General features: G+C 39.8%; 1 protein-coding gene across 8 annotated transcripts; it reads right to left on the bottom strand.

The window, feature by feature from the left end:
- Positions 1 to 582: 582 nt before the first annotated feature.
- On the bottom strand, positions 583 to 16,488 carry TMEM19 (transmembrane protein 19). 8 transcript variants are annotated; one of them, XM_074007421.1, is made up of 8 exons: positions 16,282 to 16,488; positions 15,776 to 15,814; positions 12,844 to 12,957; positions 5,977 to 6,114; positions 5,041 to 5,295; positions 3,486 to 3,695; positions 1,713 to 1,801; positions 583 to 1,617 (listed from the first exon to the last, which is right to left on the bottom strand). In XM_074007421.1, the coding sequence occupies exons 2-8, from the start codon at positions 15,801 to 15,803 to the stop codon at positions 1,594 to 1,596; spliced, it is 858 nt and encodes a 285-aa protein (XP_073863522.1). In that variant the 5' UTR covers positions 15,804 to 15,814; positions 16,282 to 16,488; the 3' UTR covers positions 583 to 1,593. The 8 variants fall into 8 exon arrangements, with proteins under 8 accessions (XP_073863522.1, XP_005571606.1, XP_065380643.1 ...); XM_005571549.5 differs by having other exon boundaries at positions 15,776 to 16,488; XM_065524571.2 differs by having other exon boundaries at positions 583 to 1,801.
- Between the last annotated feature and the right edge of the window lie 5,724 nt (positions 16,489 to 22,212).

The raw sequence follows: 22,212 nt of genomic DNA, 5'->3' as shown, positions 1-22,212 counted from the left end.
GGTGGCTGGGCACAGTGGCTCACATCTGTAATAGCTCTTTGGGAGGCTGAGGTGGGCAGATCACTTGAGGTCAGGAGTTCGAGACCAGCCTGGCCAACATGGTGTAACCCTGTCTCTACTAAAAATACAAAAATTAGCCTGGCATGATGGTGCACGTCTGTGATCCCAGCTACTTGGGTGGCTGAGGCATGAGAATCGTGTGAACCCGAGAGGCAGAGGCTACAGTAAGCCGAGATCATGCCACTGTGCTGGAGTTCAGCCTGGGCCACAGTGTGAGACTCTGTCTCAAAAAACAAACAAACGAAAAAAGCAAACATGCCCTGGTGCTTCCAATATATACCCGAAGTTCTAACCCAACTGTTGCAACCCCCTGATCTGACTGGCTTAAAGATTAAGGGTGTGATTGTTTTTTTTTTTTCCTGTCCTGAAGTAAGTCAGTTCTAGATCATCACCACAGTAGGGCCACCAATAAAGAATTGTAAGCATTATCCACCCTGCTGGTGGTATATTCATAAATTCTTCCCCATTTTCTTTAAAAAAGCAAAAGGGGCAGGAGGAAGAAGGTACAGAAATCACATGAAAAACATTTAAAAATACTTTTAGTAAAATACTCTGTACCATGTCAAAACTCCTTTGGCACACAGTAAATCATAGTGAAGAACAAAATTGAAAAGCAGAATTTGCCTTAGTTGAGGCTACAGTGTAAGAGAGAATACAACTTAGACGGTAATAATAGAAAACCATAGCATTTTCCAGCAATTGATATGATAGTAAATTCATAAAGAAATACAATAATTTCCCAATGACTCTTAACTGTTCAGGACGCCAATGCTAAACCAGGCTGCCATATATAATTCAAAGAAAGCTAGAAAATACATTCCACATACTAAATTGAAGATAATTTCTGCTCAGAGAGCAACTGAAACATATAGTAAGGTATACTTTTTTTAGATATAAGATAAACTTCTTTTGCTTTTAGTTAAAATAACTTTTTTCATACATTCTAATGGTCATATGAAAAAGGTATTTACTTTTTTTCATCACTAACCCTGAGGAAGGAAGAACAAATGTGGAGTAGGCCACAAAACTCACTAGGAACCAATCTCCATACTTTTCCCAATTGTGAATAGCAATTAATGGGAGAAGTTCAGGATACTATACTTATTTAGGCTTCCATACACATCAGCTCGAACTATTTAAAATAGACATAACATTTGGGCAACTAGCACAGTGGCATTTCTCTGCTTCAACTGAGAACTATTTTAAATATCATCACTTTTATTTCCCACACTGGTTTAAACAAACAAAACAAAATAAGACAAAACTTGACACTGATTATGTGAGAACTTTCAGTTCAATATATAGCAGTATGTAGGGACAATATAGCTTCATTGCTCAAGACTTCCATTCAGCAGAAAAAAATATGCGTAAGTTCTTGGAATTCTTCTCTTTCACTAGAAAGATGCTAGCTGTTACAGGGGAGTTGATGAGAGCAAAATGTGAAATCCCATCACAATGGAATATAGGAGGAGCTGGCATTTCTGCTTTGCCATTACAATTATTCTTCTTAGGATAGAAGTTGGAATTGCAAATTTAGCTGGACTCATCAGTTTCAACCTGTGGAAATGAAATAAAGTTCATCCCCTGGGCCAAAAACCCCAAGCAGCAGTTGGAAGCAAGAGGGCAATAAGAACAGAAGAAAACAGATTCACCGCATTGTTATCAAGAATGGGTTTCCCTGCTATGTGCTTTGCCTCATTTGTTGGGCTGTTGACCACCATGCCAGTGCTTTCATCCAACCCTGGAATGGAAAAAGAAGCAAGTGAGGTAGAAAACCCAAACGACTTGATTTTGTTTTTTCTTTTCTTTTTTTAAAATTATACCTTAAGTTCTAGAGTACATGTACTTGATTTTTTAAAAAGAACAAAATAGGCTTTTTCCTCCAAAGGAGACAATCTTTGAAAGGTTCTAAGTGACTTGCTAAATGACTTTAATGGATCATTTATATGATGAGAGATATGGGACCCCTGATTATAAACGGCCACTTTGAATGCTCAGTAATTTTCTGTCAATATCTCTGGAATTGCTTCACAAGTAGAAGAGAGAACATGAAAAGCAGAGAGGGCATGAAAATGGCAGGTTGGGCCTGCCTTCCCAGTGGTTCCCCTCCAAGACTGATCTATGAGGTCCCTGGGAGTAGGGATCATGTCTTTGGCCACAGTACTGTAAATGCATGGTTGAGCATGGGGCTGGCACAAAGGAGGCACACGAAGATTTACAAAATCTCCCCTACTGCACGCATTTCTTTTCAACCCACTCAATGCAATCAGAAACTTTCCCAGTTAGAACCTAATTTAGAATAAAATTCACACTCTTTAAAAAACATGTTTACTGTCTGTGTGTGCGTGTAGAGTTACTGACCCTTTAGTGAGAATTAAGATCAGATTCCTTCATCCTTAAAATCTAAATGAGACTAACAAAATGGAGAACAAATATTCTGACTGATGGGGAGAGGGGAGGAAGGGCACATAAATTTTCTGAGGCATGAAGAGCGCTAGGAGGACTGTACTGAGAGAACCCTTCTCTAGCCTTCCAACCTCTTCCTGATGTCAATCAAAGGAGAAACATGGTTGATGAGAGTGAGTGAGGAGCAAATACACACCTAACAGAATATGTGAGTACACTGATAGGATGGGAGAGCCTTAGAAACAAAGCACAGAAAATTTTGAGAAAAACATACTCTACCACTCTACCAGATATTTTTTTTTTTTTTTTTTTTTTTTTTGAGATGGAGTCTTGCTCTGTTGCCCAGGCTAGAGTGCAGTGGCATGATCTCGGCTCACTGCAAGTAGCTGGGATTACAGGCAGGCGCCCCCACGCCAGACAATTTTTTTATTTTTAGTAGAGATGGAGGTTCACCATGTTGGCCAGGCTAGTCTCGAACTCCTGACCTCAAGTGATCCAACCCACTTGGCCTCCCAAAGTGCTGGGATTTGGATGTGAGCCACTGCACCCAGCCACCTACCGTATATCTTGATTGAAGCAAAAAACTCAGGGGCAAGAATAGCAAGCATGATACCACAGTAAAAAAGTAGGTGGTATGTATAGTCAGACTAGTACAATTATCCCTCAAATGGAATAGGAAAATGAATGGAAGGAATTTTATTAAAATGATATGATCCAAAATGTCTTGCTTTTCTGGGATTAGGTAATGGCCCACACAAAAGCGTCTGTTCTCTGCACTACTGTATCTTCCCCACGCAGCTGCTAATCATTGCTGTGCAGGACTAATTCGACTAATTCTCTTTCAATTAATTTAATACAAAAGAATAAGAAAACCGAAATTGTGAGAGACTTTGCCCTATCATTTCTAGTCCCTCAACACCCTGTGTCTTTGGATTTGTTTTCATTGTTGACATTTTTTCTTTCTTTTCCCTATTTCTTTAACACACCAATAAGTTGCAAGAATGAAGGAATGTTCTTACCAGTATACTGCATTATAGCCCCTAAGTATGAGTCCACAATTGATCCTAGTAATCCAGCTAAACCACCAAATGCAATAATTGGCCACTGGGGGGCAGAAATGTCTAAATCATTCACAAAAATCAGCTGTGTGAGGAAGTATGCAATGCCCACAAAGGTACCACCAAGGAGACTAGAGACAAGGCCCACCACTGTAACGCCTCCATTGGTACCTGAAGAAGAAGAAACATGTAGAAAATCATCTGGTTAATAATCAGCAAACACATAAAGGCAAGGACAGCAAGGTACCTATCTAATCAAGACTAATTTAAAGAAAGCATTCTCTTTAAAGCAATCTAAATACTGTAGCTATTTAGAAAATAGTATTTTCTCCTCAGTAACTCTCGACATTTTAAGTGATGAAGCAGAATGGTTCAACGAAGCCGGACTCCCTGGTTTCAATCTTGGTTCCGCTTCTCTCTCTCAATCTCTCTCTCTCTTTTCAGAGACAAGGTTTTGCTCTATCAACCAGGCTAGAGTACAATGGTGTGATCATAGCTTACTGCAGCCTCCAACTCCAGGCTCAAGTGATCCTCCCACCTCAGTCTCTCTATTAACTGGGATGACAGGTGTGAGCCACCTTGCCAGGCCCAATTCTGCTACTCTTAAGCCGTGTGACTGTAGTTAATTTATCTAACTTCTTTGTCCTTTAGTTTCTTTATAAGACAGAAATAATAAAAGAACCAATTCATATGATTATTAGGAGTACTAAGTGGCAATCCATGTAGAGCAGTTACAATAGTGCTCTGTAGTAGGTATCTAAAATGTGTTAGCTGTTATAATCATGATGAAGAAGAGAAGAAAAAGGAGGAGAAGGCGATGATGGGGGATAGGATGGGGTAGAAAGAAAAGAAGGGGACGAAGAGGAAGAGAAGCATCAGAAGACAAAAAGAAAAAGCAGTACAGGTTGAGTATTCTCTTTACCCGAATTGCTTCGGACTAGAAGTGTTTTGGATTTCAAATTTTTTCAGAGTTTGGAATATTTGCGTTAATATAGACTTACCAGTTGAACACCCAAATCTGAAAATCGTAAATCTGAAATGTTCCAATGAACATTTCCTGTGAGCATCATGTCAGTGTTCAAAAAGTTTAAGATTTTGGAGCATTTTGGATTTTGGATTTTCAGATTTGTGATGTTCAACCTATGTAGTTGTTGATAATGTTGATAATGGAGAATTGAGATATATGTTAAAACACTGATACCATAACAGGCTCTCAATAAATATTCCATTGTTCCCTTTCTTTTCCTTCCCTACTGATATGTTTGCAAATCAATCTCTAAGTTCCTGTATTGCTTATCTAGGTCTTGCTAACATTTCCTGCAAATACTATTTATTATTACCAATTTAATAGTCTATAGAAATTTTCCAATTATTAAAGAGACTAAATAAAGTTTTTAAAAGGCTCTAAAATAAGAAATACATTAAATCAAGAGGTTTTTTGGTTTTTTTAAAGAATCTCAAACCAAGACTCACCAACTGTGTCTACCAATGGGTCAAAAAGAAGAAAAGGACTCACCAACTGGAACTTTCTCCCAGGTTGTTATCAGTCTTGGAGGACTTTTACTCAGAACTGTGCCAACTTCTGAAGCCCATGTGTCTCCAGCAGAGCAGGCCAGTGCAGCCAAGAGAGACAAACACATCCAGGAAGCAGAGTACTGCTTGGAAAAATCGACTGGGATTTCCCCAGGGCCATTTTCTATCATGTACAGCAGGGCCAGTTCTGTGGGTACAGCTCCATTACAGAATACCTGAATCCAATTCCTTTGCCCACCTGGAAACAAACAGATGAAAAGGACAAACAAATGCTTTCTCCATAGAAGAAAAACCATGCAGTTATAGGTATTTATGTTTTAAAGTTTAGGAAAAGAAAAACAATGAAAAAATATTTCAAAACAGTAAAAGTGTTATGGTACATTTGCCCAGATTCTATACTGTTATTAACAAATCTGGAAAAATTATGACAGACTCTAGTGCTTCTAAAATTCTGCTGTTATTTCCTATTGTTGTGAAATAAATTATAAACTCAATTTGGCTACTAAAGGAATTCTCATATAAAAAGTGATGTGTTTTGACAGTCTAAACAACATTCTGATTGAAAGCTTATGTTGGCCAGGTGCAGTGGCTCACGCTTGTAATCCCAGCACTTTGGGAGGCCGGGGCAGGCGGATCACGAGGTCAGGAGATTGAGACCGTCCTGGCTAACACGGTGAAACCTCGTCTCTACTAAAAATACAAAAAATTAGCCAGGCATGGTTGCAGGTGCCTGTAGTCCCAGCTACTCGGGAGGCTGAGCCAGGAGAATGGCGTGAACCTGGGAGGCAGAGCTTGCAAGGAGCCAAGATTGTGCCACTGCACTCCAGCCTGGGTGACAGCGAGACTCCGTCTAAAAAAAAAGCTTATGTTACGATGAAATGAAGTTTACTATTTTGAATAGTATCAAACATAATCTTACCTTCCTTATATTCTGAATCTAGACGCTTCTTCATTTCTCCCTTCCATTTAGTGAGTTTTGAAGAAGACAAGAAAAACATCAGCAAAGAGGTAAAAAAGCTGAAATTTGCAATGGTTAGGATAAATCCAACCACGAGCCCTGAAAGAAACATATATAAACACAGAATTATATTCAATTCATACATCAATGCTGTGAAAAAAGGATGGATTTTTTCCGTTTTTATGTTATAACCTGAAATGTACATTTCTAACAATTTGCATTTTGCCAATTAAGTTGTTACCAAGCAGTAAACTGAATGCGATTTTGAGTACACATTTTTTTTTACCATATTTTAATCTCGTTTCAAGCAATGCCATATGAATGTAAGATATTATTTTAGATAATATTTTAAAAATACCTTTATTTTAAAAAGGTAGAAATAGAGATGGAGTCTCACTATATCGCCCAGGCTGATCTCAAACTCCTGGGCTCAAGCAATCTGCCCAGCAATGGCCTCCTAAAGTGCTGGGATTGCAGGAGTGAGCCACTGCACCTGGCCTTCTTTTTCTATAATAACCCTTTCCATTGCTTAGCTCAAAGTTCAGATATCATAACCAATGAGATAGTTATTCATCGACTCTTCCAGAGATGCTCAATTACTGGTATTTAACTTTGGTACCTTTTAATTGAGAGCACAAGAAATAGGGTAACTTGAAATAAAGTATTAACAATAACAAAGAGCTTCAGCTCTGGAATTGAACAGTCTAGAGTTCAAACTTTGGCTCCTTCACTTACCTCTTCAAGATTAGGATAAGTTACCCAACCTCCTGAAGTCTCAATTTTGCACCGATGAAATGAGAATAATCAGAATTTACTTTGCCAGCTTGCTGTAAAAAGTCAGGGATAATCTTTGCAATATGCTTATTATATTATCCAGGATGTAAGAGGTCCTTAATAAGTGTTACCTAATGTTATGGATACTAATAACAGCAACAGTTCCAGTGGCAAAAGCTCAACAATAATCATGATAAATATTATAATATTGTTATCCAACCTTTAAGTTTTTTTAATTGATTTTTAAAACATTAGAAAAGTTGTACGCAACTACTGAAGGGGAAAGTCAAAACATATGGAGGTATACAAATTGAAAGTCAAAGTGTCTCCCCTCCTCCTCTTCATGAATATTCACTGTTAACAATTTGTTCCGCCGTCTCTAAACAAACCCAAAGTAGAAGAGCCCTAAACAACCTACACTGAGATGTTACAAATGGCATCTATATCCTTTTTACTTCAACCACCTTAAAATAGCACATGAGGTGATCAATGTTCATGTTGGTGACAGCTTCAGATTGAGGAAATGAACAAGACAAGTTTTGAGGGAAGGGTTTCTTTCACGTAGTCCTAAGAGAGCTTGGAACTTTTAGCAACTCCCACCTATGTCTACATTTTAGGTTAGTAACTGCTATCTCCTGTTCGTATCTTTTCCACCTCTCCATCCTGCAGATCTCTAAATATCATTGATAAAGGGTTCACAGATATGACAATAGGGTACTCCCAAATAATTTGAAGACTTGAGGACTATGGTTGCCTTCTGAGCCTTAAATAGGTAAATTCTGTACCTAACAGATAGCATCAGGGGAGTAAAATGACGCTGTCTACAAATTTCTGACAATGGGAGTACAGTTATACCCCAAATTCCAACCAGGGTGACCTGGGTAATCTCTAGGAGGCGTAAAAGAGAAAGGCAGGACTGGAATTTCATAGCAATTTAATAAACTCAGGGCTAACCTATTGATTCATACATATTCTATGATAATTTAATTGGCTAGCCCAAAATGTAGAAAGTGAAGGCCAAAAAAACCAGAGGCTGGCAGACTTCTTGAACCACGTCCAAGGGAGGGGAACCTTTGATTTGTGGACTTGCATAACTGTTTCTCAGACTTTGTACTCACCAAAGCAGCCTTCTGATTATAATCCGACTTCTCAAGCGGCCTGACTACAAGAATAGGGCATGCCTGAACAGTGATGTTTGTGTTCTTCTGCCTGGTAGTTCTTCTATCTGACTAATAAAGTGGCATTCTGGCTCATATAGCAATCCTTTATGACAATGAGCAACATTCAACCAGTTTTCTAGGCTCTAATCAACTCTGGGTACATGACAGAGTGAGGTTTCTACTTCAGAAAGACTGAAACCAGACCCAACGTATAGTGACCAAAAAGAGGTCAGGCCACCCTTGTGAAACCACACAGAGCACCACCACTGGCCTCTCCTGACAACACCCCCTCTTGCTATGCTCTTCCACAAACACTTTACCACAAATCCCCCTCATGTGACCCTCTCCTTATTCTGGCAATGCTTGCTCTCTCTCCAAATGACCAGAGTCCTCCACTTCAGTGTGCAGCTTAGAGACGAAGTGTGACTGAACCCCTGCCCAATCCTCTCAATACTGAGGTATATGTTTCTGTCATGAATGGTTCTAAATACCCAGATCCTGAGGAAGTTCTGTAACTCTTACTTCTCAATCCTAGACACACTAAAGTCATGATGTAGCAAAGTAAAATTCCTTATAACTGCGTGTATTAGTCCGTTGTCATGCTGCTAATAAAGATAAACCTGAAACTGGGTAATTTATAAAGAGAAGAGGTTCAATTGACTCACAGTTCCACATGGCTGGGGAAGCCTCACAATCATGGCTGAAGGCAAATGAGGAGCAAAGTCACATCTTACCTAGTGGCAGGCAAGGGAGTTTATGTAGGGGAACTCCCCTTTACAAAACCATCAGCTCTCATGAGACTTACTCACTATCATGCGAACAGCACGGGAAGGACCTGCTCCCATGATTCAATTACCTCCCACCAGGTCCTTCCCTTGACATGTGGGAATTATGGGAGCTACAATTCAAGATGAGATTTGGGTGGGGACATGGTCAAACTTGTATCACTGTGGACAGCAGTAGTGGAAGGAAAACAGTAATAATAACTAACATCTATAAAATATTTGTATGCCAAGTACTGTGCTAAGCATTTTACATGGATAACACTTCAAGATAATTCATTGCCATAGATACCATTATTCCTTCACATTTTATAGACAGGACAAGTACAACACTGAGAGTTTAAGTGATTTGCAGTCATACTCTAGGATAGTATACCCAACTACTATGATATATTTTAAATCAGCATTAGATTTTTTTTTATCCTTAAGGAAACAAAAAGTTCCAAACAGTAAGAAAAGCTGGGTGTGGCGGCGTGTGCCTATAGTCCCAACTACCCAGGAGGCTGAGGCAGGTGGACTGCTTGAGCCCAGGAATTCAAGGCTGCACTAAGCTATGGTTGCATCACTGCACTACAGCCTGGGTGACAGAGCGAGACCCTGCCTCTAAAAAAAGTTTTTTTGAGGACAGGGCCTCGCTCTGTCACTCAGGCTCGAGTGCAGCAGCATGATCTTGGCTCACTGCAGCCTCCGCCTTCTGGGTTCAAGCAATTCTCCTGCCTCAGCCTCCCAAGTAACTGGGATTACAGGCACCCGCCACTATGCCTGGCTAATTTTTGTATTTTTAGTAGAGCAAGGTTTCACCATGTTGCCCAGGTTGGTCTCAAACTCCTGGATTCAAGCGATCTGCCTACCTTGGCCTCCCTAAGTGCTGAGATTACAGGTGTGAGCCACCATACCTGGCCATAACTTCTTTTTTCACAAAAAGGTAGAAAAAAAAAAAGATAAATGTTTCATAGAATGAAATAATTAGGAAAAAAGCAAAGGTTTTTAAAAATCAGACTACATCTATTCCTAATCATCTATTATGTATCTAGCACTATTCAAAGAAACATGGGACACAGAAGCATAAGATACTCTTTGTCCTCAAGGAGTTTACAATCTAGTAGATTTTCTTTATGCTCAAACAGATCAAGTGGCATGTTATACCACCATGATAATTTTTAGAAACATGCATATTATATTTTTGCTACCTGACTTTAGAACTATCAGTTACTACTGAAAGTAAGTTAATGACATGCTTCCATCTACTACTACATCTGATCATTTCCATCTCTAAGGGCTGGCAGCAAATAAATGACTTTATTAGATTTGAATCCTATTCAGTAAGAATACTTCATTAAGCACTAAGAAGCCTAGAACCAGAAACTTTCTTAGTGGGAATACTTCATTTAATTTTACTCTGCAAGCATTAGTTTCAATTTTCTACAGTTCTCATTGTTTTCTGCCCAGAACTGTCTCTTCATCTTTGAAATCTCTCTATATACTTCTCTATTAATGCAGATGATAATAATAATCAGCATATATAATGAGGTAGGAGAGAGGTCAGAGGGGGAGGAGTAATGTGAGCAGAGGTATGGAGAAAGAAAGAAAGGTTTGTGGCAATGCCAATTTAATAGTCATTCGCGTATAAAAATATGGTTGAAAGTACATAATCACTAACAATGAACATTTTTGCACCATTTACAAAGATGTGTTGCCTCACATAATATCTTGTTTGAGCTTCACCAATAAGCCCATGAGGTATTACTATTGGAGGTATTTTAGAAGAGAGAAGAAAGTGAGGCTCCTAGGAGTTATGTAGCTTTCCCAAGTTTGCCCTGATAATAGGTGGCAGTGTTAGGTTTCAAATACATATCTTTTCATTCTAATCAACATAGGACAGGAGTAGATGCCCAAGGGCTAGAAGGCAGCCCTTCCAGCAGCAGGAAAGAAACAACAGGAGAGATCATAAATGCCAGAGCAGCAGGACTATATACAGCACAGAAGCCCAAGGAAGACAGAATTTCAAGAAGGACTTGACCTTTCTTTCTATAAGAATAATAAATTCCAAGGCGAGGATATCTGAGAGCTTTTTTTTTTTTTTTTTTTTTTTTGACACAGGGTCTCACTCTGTTGCCCAAGCTGAGTGCAGTGGCACGATCAGCCTCCTGTGTAGTTGGGACTACAGGTGTGCACCACCATGCCTGGTTTAATATTTTGATTTTTTGTTTTTTTTGTAGAGGTGAAGTCTCATCATATTGTCCAGGCTGGTTTCAAACTCCTGGACTCATGTTATCCTTACGCCTTGGCTTCCCAAAGTGCTGGGATGACAGGTGTGAGCCACCGCAACCAGCCCAGAAAGAACTTTTTTTTAGCAAAGCATAACTCCATGTTATTATATTTAAGCAGAGATTGTTCAAGTTATGTTATAAATGAGTTAATACTACCAAAGTGCTAACAGCAGTGCCTGGTACATAGAAAGTGTGATACAAACATTTGTTAAATAGATAAAATATAACCATTCCTAATACTTATTGATTACATGGTAAAATAAAATTCATACAAAAATATCAATATGTCTAGTTAACTTTAATTCTCAACTACCCCACAAAAGGAAAAGAAATCTCACAATATAACTTAAAAAATATTTCTTAATTATGAAGAGAATTGGCATGATTTTGAAGAACTCTGCCTAATAATAATAGTTACAAGCACTGAATAAATGTTGGCTATGTGTTCAGGCAATGAGGTAAGGACTTTAAATTATCTCATTTAATTCTCTCTATGCCCTAAAAATGAAATAAGGGGGAGATCGAGGCTTTGTGGAGCCCGAAGCTTATATAATTTGGGGTTCCCTCTTTAAGAAAAAGAGTACAAAAGTTTTGACCTTTGCAAAATTGACAAAACCATAGGACCATGAGAGCACACTGCTAGTTTATTTATTCAGTTTTATCTCTCACTTCTTTTCCTATTGTTACTATTTTCTAGTCAAATGAGCCTTATTATTCTTACTCTCAAATAAGCCTCTAAAATATCTGGACTTTTGCACTTGTTATTCTGTCGGCCTGGAACATAATTCTGTCAGCTCTCATTGCTAGCTTCTTTGGATGCCAGCGCAAAATGACCTCCTTACAGAAAAGCACCTGACACCATTTACAGAAGAATGCACCACGTCTTCCAACATATGCACTTAACACTTAATTATCTTTTCATTTTTCTCATAAACGTCATTACCTGAACAGTTTTATATATTATCTACCTGCCCTAAAGAATATAAGTTTCATGAGAACTGACACTATGTTCTTTTTGTTTACAGATATATCCCAAGTTTTTAGAACAGTGGTACATACTAGTAAGTGTTCAATAAAAATTTGCTAAAAGATGGGTCAGGCATGGTGGCTTACACCTGTAATCCCAGCACTTTGGGAGGCCCAGGCAGGTGATCAACTTGAGGCCAGGAGTTCGAGACCAGCCTGGTCAACATGGTGAAACCCTATCTCTAATAAAAATACCAGAAAAAATTAGCTGGGCATGGTGGCACAGGCCTGTAATCTCAACTACTCGGAGGCTGAGGCATGAGAATCGCTTGAATCCAGGAGGAGGAGGAGGTTGCAGTGAGCCGATCGTGCCACTGCACTCCAGCCTGGGCAACAGAGCAAGACTGTCTCAAAAAAAAAAAAAATTGCTAAAAGAATGAATACATGGCCTGTTCTCAACTCAGTTTTGGAAAATTAATCCAGAATGCTAAGTTTGGACTGCTCTGTTTGAGATTACTAACAGCAACTTCCAAGAGTTTATTCTCTCCAAATGCTCTATTTTACATCTAGGAGGAGTGCTCCAGTGTTTCTACTGGTAGAAGACTAAAGGAGCAGAAAAGTCAAGGTTCATCTATCCTATTAATTTACTTTGTATCAATCACAAAATTTAATTTGTATGTTACACTAAAAGTGTATGTTAGTTTCTGAAATTTTGACAATAGGAATGCTGAGCAAGATGTAACTTTATCATTGTCTAAAATATATAACACTATGATTTGTAGTCAGTCTCATATATTCAGAATTTAGAAAACATAAATTTAAATTATATAAGCAAGCACTTAGTAGTTACTGTAAACATTCAAAATAAAAACATACCTCCTAGAGCCCCACTGTGATCTAGACTTTTCTTTTTAAGTCCATTAGAGACGATCAGAACAGGAACAACAACAGAAAACAGCCAACGCCATGGAGAAATAGGTCGTAAGTTACCTGAAACATTATAAAGGTGGAGCACAAATTGTGTGAAGTCTGCACAGGTTAGTTTTGGCAGTAAACTTCCATTACTGCTTTTGGACTAAAATACTGTCATAAGTACAAACACCAAGATGAAGTCACCAGAGAAAAATATAGTCATGCATCACTTAAGATAGGGATATGTTCTGAGAAATGCATCCTTAGGTGATTTCATGGTTATGCAAACATCAGACTGTACTTACACACACCTGGATGGTAGAACCTACTATACACTTAAGCGATATGCTATAGCCTATTGGTCCTAGGCTACAAACCTGTATAGCATATTACTGCACTGAATACTGTAGGCAATTATAACAGAATGTATTTGTGTATCTAAACATAGAAAAAGTAGAGTAAAAATATGGTATTATAATCTTATGGGAACATGTTATATGTGTGGTCCGTCATTGACCGAAACATCGCTAGGCAGAGCACGACTGTATTTATGTTGAGACATGCATGCATATTTTCAGAGAAGCAGTCTTACTGGAGAATGGCCAAATAGGTTATGTTCAAGTTTTGAAAACCTTTTACTGCTATTTATGATAATAATGGATATCTAGATATTTAAAATGAATCTCCGGTTCATTTTTTTTCAAGGGGGCATATATTAAATTTCAAGCACTACCTAGAATGAACTCTTTCTGTAACAGGGTCTTACTCCTCTCTGCCTTTTAGAGGACACCTGATTAAATGGTTAGAAATTGATTATTCCAGAGGCTGCATCCAGCTCACAGACATTTGGCTAGCAGAGTGTTTTCAAATAATTTGAGTCAATATTTAAAGATGAGAAGATATCATATAAAAATCCAGATTCTTGGCTTCTGTTTTAAAATTGGGAAGTTCTGGCCAACACGGTAGAATTGACTGAAGGTAAAGAGAGGTCCCCTCCTTTAAACAGGCCATGGCTTTCCCATTTAAACTGCCCACCACTCCTGAAGGCTCCTAAACGCCAAGGCTAAGTGATTTCCTTATGGTAAAGAAAACCGTGAACCACTGCTTGTATCCATGTTTCTATCAAAAATGAGAAAATGGGCCCAGCACTTTGGGAGGCCGAGGCAGGAGGATCCCGAGGTCAGGAGTTCAAGACCAGTCTGGCCAACATAGTGAAACCCTGTCTCTACTACAAATACATAGCCAGGCATGGTGGCAGGCACCTGTAATCCCAGCTACTTAGGAGGCTGAGGCAGAATTGTTTGAAACCAGAAGGCAGAGGTAGCAGTGAACTGAGATCGTGCCACTGCACTCCAGCCTGGGCAAAAAGAGCAAAACTCCATCTCAGAAAAAAAAAACGGGGGGGATGAAAGACAAAGAGGGCCCAAGCATTCAACAAAAGATGAGAAATATCCTATTTCTGGAAGTGAAAACTATTACCACACGTCTAACACACAAAAACTTGCACAGTTTCATTCATTTGCATTAGGTGACTGGTCCGAGGGATATTTCAGTTTACAAATCCTGATTTATTCTATTTAGTTCAAGTCATAGCAAATACTATGACTGCATGACAACCATTCACTAACAAGAATCTTCTCTTATACCCCTCCCCTAAAACTCTGATGTCCCACTGTGAATCATTATGAATGAACAGCCCTGAGAGCTTCTGTATCCCGGAGAACCCTTTCCAATTATTCACGTGTTCTCTTTGCAAAAAGCCTACAGTCTGAAATGGCAATCCCTTACGATATAACCATTTAAGAGAGTTCACTTTCTCATTCTCCTTTTCATTTTTTCCCTTGTTGTAAACTGACCAGTATTTTGTTTTCATAGGAGAAGGAAGTTTGTGTAAATGGAGACTTACGCTCTAAAGCACCTTCAAAACCTTAAAGATCTGAGTCCAGAGTACCTTATATTTAAGCAATGTAGCTTTACGCTTTAAAAGGAGTCTATTCTTTTGAAGCAGCCAAATGGCAGATAAGTCCTTCAGCTCTCCAAATGTAAATATTATACCGTCTTTAATTCTTATTATATTTACAGAACATGTGAAACTGATAAACTACATTACTAATTTCTTTTTTTCTTTTTTTGAGACGTATTCTCGCTCTGTCGCCCAGGCTGGAGTGCAGTGGCTCGATCTCAGTTCACTGCAACCTCCGCCTTCAGGGTTCAAGTGATTCTCCTGCCTCAGCCTCCCGAGTAGCTGGGATTACAGGCGCGTGCCACAACGCCTGGGCCATTTTTCTAGTTTTAGTAGAGCTGGGGTTTCACCATGTTGGCCAGGCTGGTTTGAACTCCTGACCTCAGTTGATCCTCCTGCCTTGGCCTCCCAAAGTGCTGAGATAACAGGCGTGAGCCACCGCTCCTGGCCCATTACTAATATTCTTATTCAAAATTAAAAGCATGACTGTAATTGCTTTACAAAGCTATGTTCACCTCACTTATCTTTCACCAAGACAGATGGAATAGTTACTTAACATATAAAGACATTTTGAAACAGGTATAACTAGGCCAGAAGTGGTGGCCTGTATTCCCAGTACTTTGGGAGACCCAGGTGGGAGGGTCACTTGAGCCTAGGGGTTTCAGACCAGACTAGCAACACAGAGGGACTCCCATCTTATAAAAAATAAAAATTAAAAAAAAGAAATAGGTATAACTCGAATTATCACAACAAGCGTTTATTAAAGGCACTGTTTATATTATCTTGTTACTAAGTTAAATCAGGCTATGGAAGTTAAGTAAACACAACCATTCCTAACCATTCAGAGGATACGAGTTTTGGATTTCACAATGGTATGGTTTTAAATTTCACTGACTAGATTACAGAGAAACAACTTAGAACATTCATACTTACCATAATAGGTGCTTGCAGTCATTGACATAATCCAGAAAGCTAAGGAAATGCAAATGATCAGGCTCAATATAACTATATTAGTTATCATCTTTATATATCTTTTGCATATATTGTCGTTAAGATCTGTCATGGAAAATAAGGATGTGAGCTCCTGCGGGGCAGAATATTTAGCGTTTCGGAGAGAAAGTCATTTACGATGTGAGCAAGACACTTGTTCAGAGGCAAACATAAATCCCAACATATTCCACCGACCAAACAAGCAAAAAAAGTCACAAAAATTCAAACTCCTTCCGGAAATTCCTGCTGGACGGAGAGCTCCAATGCGTACGGGCGAGGCCAACGCCTCACCGCAAAAGCAAAGCGCCACCCGGTCGACGGTGAGGGCCGGCTCCCGGCTGCTCAGCGCCTCACACCGGAGCCCCAGGGGGAAAAGAGAAAGCCGAGGCAGCCAATCCGCGGTCCCGGCGCTGGCGAGCTCCACCCACCTCCCGTCGCAACCTTCTCACCCGCAGGCGGCGTAGGTCCGCGGCTGCAAAGGGGCAGTTAGGGCACCCTAACTTGGGCAAGTCTGGGAAGCAAGCCCGACGCGGCTGAACGCAGTCACGTCCGGACAGCTGCGCAAGGCGCCCTAGGGTCCAGGTCCAACTGGCCAAGGCCGAGACCCCAGGAGCAAAGCCCGCGCCTCCGCGCGCCCCCGCCTTTAGCCCCTCCCCGGCTGTGGGCATGCGCCGCAGCTGCTTAGGGGGACGTCACCTCGCTGAAGTGGGCGGGCACTGCTGGCATCCTGGCCGGCTGCGTTTGCACTGCTTCTCCGAAACCACTTTATAGGTACTAAACAGCATTGTTTACTACCTATAATGTGCTAGACTCCTGGCTGCTAGCGAGGTAAAGTTAAACATAGATTCTGTTACTGAGCTCTCGTCATTATTGTCATAACACCACTTAAATTGTGGAAATACCTGTCCTCACACCCCTTATATTTCAAGTGTGTTCATTTAGAAAGCAAAACGTCTTGTTAGCATAAAAATTCTGAATCGTGGCTGATTTCATTATTATTATTATTATTATTATTATTATTTTTGAGACAGCGTCTCTCTCTGTTGCCCAGGCCGGAGTGCAGTGGCACATCTCTGCTCACTGCAACCACCGCCTCCCAGGTTCTAAGCGATTCCCCTGCTCCAGCCTCCGGAGTAGCTAGGATTAAAGGCGCCACCACCACCCCCGGCTAATTTTTGTATTTTTGGTAGAGACGGGGTTTCGCCATGTTGGCCAGGCTGGTCTCGAACTCCTGACCTCAGGGGATCCACCTACCTCGGCCTCCCAAAGTGCTGGGATTACGGGTTTGAACTACCGCGCCCGGCTTGATTTCATATTTTATGTGAAATTAACTTGTTTGCCTGGGTTAACAGTAACTAACTGATAATTACATATTATTTATCAATTTTTTCAGTTAATTGCTGACAGTGTAAGAAGAGGAGCCAAATTCATTTCAGACACAGTATGCAATTGTGTTTTAACCCCCCAGAGTAGTTACTTAAAAAAAAGCTCACATTATTTTAAATTTCAAAATACATGCCAAGACTGCTTGTCATTTTCTTTGGTAAGGCATCTGATTAAGTAGTTAACTAAGAACCAAATCTGTGAAGTAGGACTAAATAGTAGTGGGCTTCTTGTACTAGATAATATACATATGGTCTTTATGCTGAAATTTATTATGTGCCTACTTTCTTTTTGTCTTAGTCTGTTCTGCATAGGTAAATGTTTGGATTATCTTACCAAGCTGGCCAATATCAATGCTACCAGACTATTGGGTAAAATTATTAATAATCAAAGCTAACGTTTTGTGGTTTGCACAGTGGCATTTTTTTTTGTCTCTGCTTAGACAAAATTATGAACTGGTCTGTTTTTTTGTTTTGTTTTGTTTTTGTTTTTGGCCTTGCTTCACCATAGTCACAGAGTGACCCTCTCTGATTAGTTGGTGTTCTATAGGAAAATCATAGCCTAGCTGTGAATGTCAAGCTATCTCCCAACACTGGGGTGTAGCTGTGTCAGGTCAGTCCCTGGATGTCAGGGATGATTTTCTCATGACTGGTAGATCTGGCTAAAAATGCATATTAAATAGTAGTGTCAGTGAACTGACCCTTCAAATGAGTATTTTCCCTTGTATTTTTTTTTTCAGTGACCTATTATTGATTTTTTCTCCATAAAAGTTATTCTAGCTTAAGACCAAAATAATTTAGAGGAGTTAATATAATTAAAATACGGTAAGTCTTCCTCACATGCAATAGGCAGTTTCAGTTACCAAGGGTTAAACATGATCTTGAGGCAGGAGAATAGGGTCTGGAGGCAGGGAACCTAAGGCGGATTCATGCTGACTTCCTAGAGCTAAATCAAAAGGAAAACCCCAACTTTCCACACCTAAGTAACAAAAGCACCCGAAGCTACTCCCTTTGCAACCACCCTTCCTTTTCTTTTCTGCGTGGCAGATAGAAAATTGAAAGTATCTCTGCTTGGTCGCTTTCTGCAACCAATCAGACGTTTGGGTAGGAGTGTAACTTTGTAACTTCACTTCAGCCTCTAATTGGTTGTTTTTCACAACCAATCAGACTGATTGCGGGCTAGTACTTCATTTACATAGAGTGTACACCAAGTAACCAATGGGAAACCTCTAGAGGGTATTTAAACCCTAGAAAATTCTGTAAGGAGGATTTTGAACCCCTATGCTCAGGTGGTTCCCACCCTGTGGAGTGTACTTTGTTTTCAGTAAATCTCTGGTTTTGTTGCTTCAATATTTCCTTGCTTTGTTTGTGTGTTTTGTCCAATTCTTTGTTCAAAACACCAAGAACCTGGACACCTTCCACTAGTAGCAATCTGAAAATATTAAAAAGAAAATTCCGGAAATATTCATAAGTTTTAAATTGCGTGCCGGTCAAAGTAGCATGATGAAATCTCATGCCATCCAGCTCCATCCCACTTGGGACGTGAATCCTCTGTTTATCTAGCATATCCATGCAATAAACATTACTCTCTCGTTAGTCACTTAGGAGCTGTCTCAGTTATGAGATGGACTGTTGCAGTATCACAGTGCCCTTATTTTAGTTTTATTACAATATATTGTTATAATTGTTCTATTTTATTATTAGGTGTTCCTCCTAATCTCTTACTGTGCCTAATTTATAAGTTAAACTTTATCATAGGTATATAGAAATCGGAAAAAACATAGTATATATAGAGTTTGATATTATCCAGGGTTTCAAGCATCCACTGAGGATGTTGGAATGTATCTCCAAGGATAAGGGGAGAGGGGCTATTGTATACTTTTAAAAGAATCTATTGTTATAAATTTTATAGACTATCAATCTTAAAAATTTCAACGAAGTCTTCGTTTTTCTATTTACTTTAGAAGCCATTTTCTGGCAATGGAAAATTTCTGGTTAGGCATTTCCTAAACTGTATTCTTTAACTTAATAGTAGTTGTTCTTTATTAGTAGGCATCCCTACCACCCAAAGATACCTATGATCAAATTTGAGAAAGATTGTCTCTACGTGGGATAGTTAGAGTGTATTATTAATGACTCTAAGAAGTTAAGAAACAAACACATTTGTTTAAATGGTTCCAACAGTTAATTGTCTTCCCCAGATTTCTTTCCTGTAGAAAACATGCAGTTTGAGACTTACTATAGCAATCGTAGAATAAACTGAAAGTTCATTGTTGTGCTGCTCTTTAAATTTCACAATGTAAATACCCATTTATGGTTTAGTGCTCTTTGATATAAAGTTTGGATTTTTCTGTGATAGACATTTATATTCAATACCAATCACAAAAATTATCCTAATGGCAAAAAGCACTTACTGTGTGAAACTATCAGATTTTATTTACAATCCCTTTGAATCTAATCCAAAGGGATTGGTTTCAATTTTCTGAAATGTGCAAATATTTGAGTGATTTGAGTGCCAACATACATATACCACAGTCTCTGCCTTGAAGGAACATAGCAGATGAAAATGGACAGGTAGACCATTACATTATAATAAGATGATGATTTTATCCAAGTCATATATAAACAGGATTCAAGGAGAAAAGCACTTACGTCCGTTAGGGATGGTGTCACACAAGAGAGGGGAGCATCCAAGGTAAGAATTGAAAGATGACAAAGAGTTTGCTCAGTGACTAAGCTAAAGGAAGGGCAATTTGTAAAGGTTTGTTTGGTGGTTAAGAAGAACATGAAAATAGGAAGTTCAAGAGAATGGAGAAGAGTTAGAAATAACACATTTTGGAGTGTTTGCTAAATAATTTATTAAACCAAAAATTCATCTGAGAAACAGACACCTCTTTAAAAAATTTTTTAATATAAAAATAGAGGTGAGGTCTCACTGTGTTGTCCAGGCTGGTCCCAAACTCCTGGCTATAAGTGATCCTCCTGCCTTGGCCTCCCAAAGTGTTGGGATTACAGGTGTGAGCCACTGCATCCAACCAATATGTGCCTTCTTGACATTAAACCCAAATATTTTGTTTTTTAAATGTTTGTAGTATAGATTTTTTTTTTTTTTTTTTTTTTTTTTTGAGGCGGAATCTCGCTCTGTCGCCCAGGCTGGAGTGCAGTGGCGCGATCTCGGCTCACTGCAAGCTCCGCCTCCCGGGTTCCCGCCATTCTCCTGCCTCAGCCTCCCGAGTAGCTGGGACTACAGGCGCCGCCACCACGCCCGGCTAATTTTTTTGTATTTTTAGTGGAGACGGGGTTTCATTGTGTTAGCCAGGATGGTCTCGATCTCCTGACCTCGTGATCCGCCCGTCTCGGCCTCCCAAAGTGCTGGGATTACAGGCTTGAGCCACCGCGCCCGGCCTGTAGTATAGATTTTAAAAGACTAGGGAGCAATTTGAAGATGGATTTGTTGTATTAGATCGAGCTCATTCTAACAGGGCCTTAGGGAGAGGGTGGGGAGCAGTGAAGGCAGGAATAAATAAATGGAATACTGTTTACCAGCAACCTTGAGGACAGACACTATGTCTGTTTGGCACATCCTAGTTTGATCAGTGTCTCTTATGAGTGTTAAGATAGTATTTTTGGGCCAGGTACAGTGGCTCACACCTGTAATCCCAGTGATTTGGGAGGCCAAGGTGGGCGGATCACCTGAGGTTGGGAGTTCCAGACCAGCTTGACCAACATGGGGAAACCATGTCTCTACTAAAAATACAAAATTAGCTGGGCATGGTGGTGCGTGCCTGTGATCCCAGCTACTCAGGAGGCTGAGGCAGGAGAATCACTTGAACTCGGGAGGTGGAGGTTCTGGTGAGCTGAGATTGTGCCATTGCACTCCAGCCTGAGCAACCAGAGCGAAAATCTATCTCAAAAAACAAACAAACAAACAAACAAAAAACATAGCATTTTTTGAATTACAGTATTCGAAACAATTTTTTTTTTTTTTAAGACAGTCTCACACTATTGCCGGAGCTGGAGTGTAATGGCACAATCTCGGCTCATTGCAACCTCTGCCTCCTAGGTTCAAGCGATTCTCCTGCCTCAGCCTCCTGAGTAGCTGGGATTACAGGCACCCGCCACCACGCCTGGCTTATTTTTTGTATTTTTTAGCAGAGACGGAGTTTCACTATGTTGGCCAGGGTGGTCTGGAACTCCTGACCTTGTGATCCGCCCACCTCGGCCTCCCAAAGTGCTGGGATTACAGGTGTGAGCCACTGCGCCCGGCCCGAAATAATGTTTTAATCAGAAAAAAATTAATAAAATATCACAATCTTCTTTCCCTTTTGTTAGTAAAATTGTGCTTTGATAATGTCTTTTTTTTTTTTTTTTTTTTTTTTTTAAGAGACAGGGTTGTACTCTGTTGCCCAGGCTGAAGTGCAGTGGTGCAATCATAGTTCACTGCAGCTTTGAACTCCTGGGCTCAAGCAGTCCTCCTGCCTCAGCCTCCTGAGTAGCTAGGGGACTACGTCACATGCCTCCATGCCTGGCTAATTTTTATTTCATTATTTTTGTAGAGACGGGTGTCTCGCTAAGTTGCCCAGGCTGATCTTAAACTCCTGGCCTTAAGTGATCCACCCATCTTAGCCCCACAACATGCTGGGATTACAAGCACGAACCCCTGTACTTAGCCTGCAAATAAATTTTTGTGTGAGCCTCAAATTATGGTCAGGATAGAGATAGACTCTTACCATTTTTATAGCCCTTCATATATCTCGTCTAGATTGCCTAACCAGATCTAAAACAGTGCAAATAAACTATAATGTACATTTAGATATAACTTGAGCAACAAAAATGAAAATAACTTCTCTTCAAGGCTTTACATTATCTTTATTTGTTTTACCATTTGCTTCAGTTTAGGGAGAAGGACTTCACAGAAGTCTTTTAGGGGGTCAGTGTAAAAGAACTTTCACAGAAATATTTAGGTACATTTTTTAGAAATAACAGGCATGACAGTAA

Source organism: Macaca fascicularis, chromosome 11 (genome assembly GCF_037993035.2).
Source record: "Macaca fascicularis isolate 582-1 chromosome 11, T2T-MFA8v1.1".
Classification (NCBI taxonomy): Eukaryota; Metazoa; Chordata; class Mammalia; order Primates; family Cercopithecidae; genus Macaca; species Macaca fascicularis.
This window is presented reverse-complemented; position numbering and strand designations above follow the sequence as displayed.

Bases quoted from the DNA above. Each gene is read 5' to 3' on its own strand.
- TMEM19 (XM_005571548.5), bottom strand. From the start codon at position 15,905: ATGACAGATCTTAACGACAATATATGCAAAAGATATATAAAGATGATA. The intron at 12,958-15,775 runs GTAAGTATGAAT...ATAATGTTTCAG, and splicing joins GACTGCAAGCACCTATTATG to GTAACTTACGACCTATTTCT. The intron at 5,296-5,976 runs GTAAGATTATGT...GTTTGTTTCCAG, and splicing joins AGATTCAGAATATAAGGAAG to GTGGGCAAAGGAATTGGATT.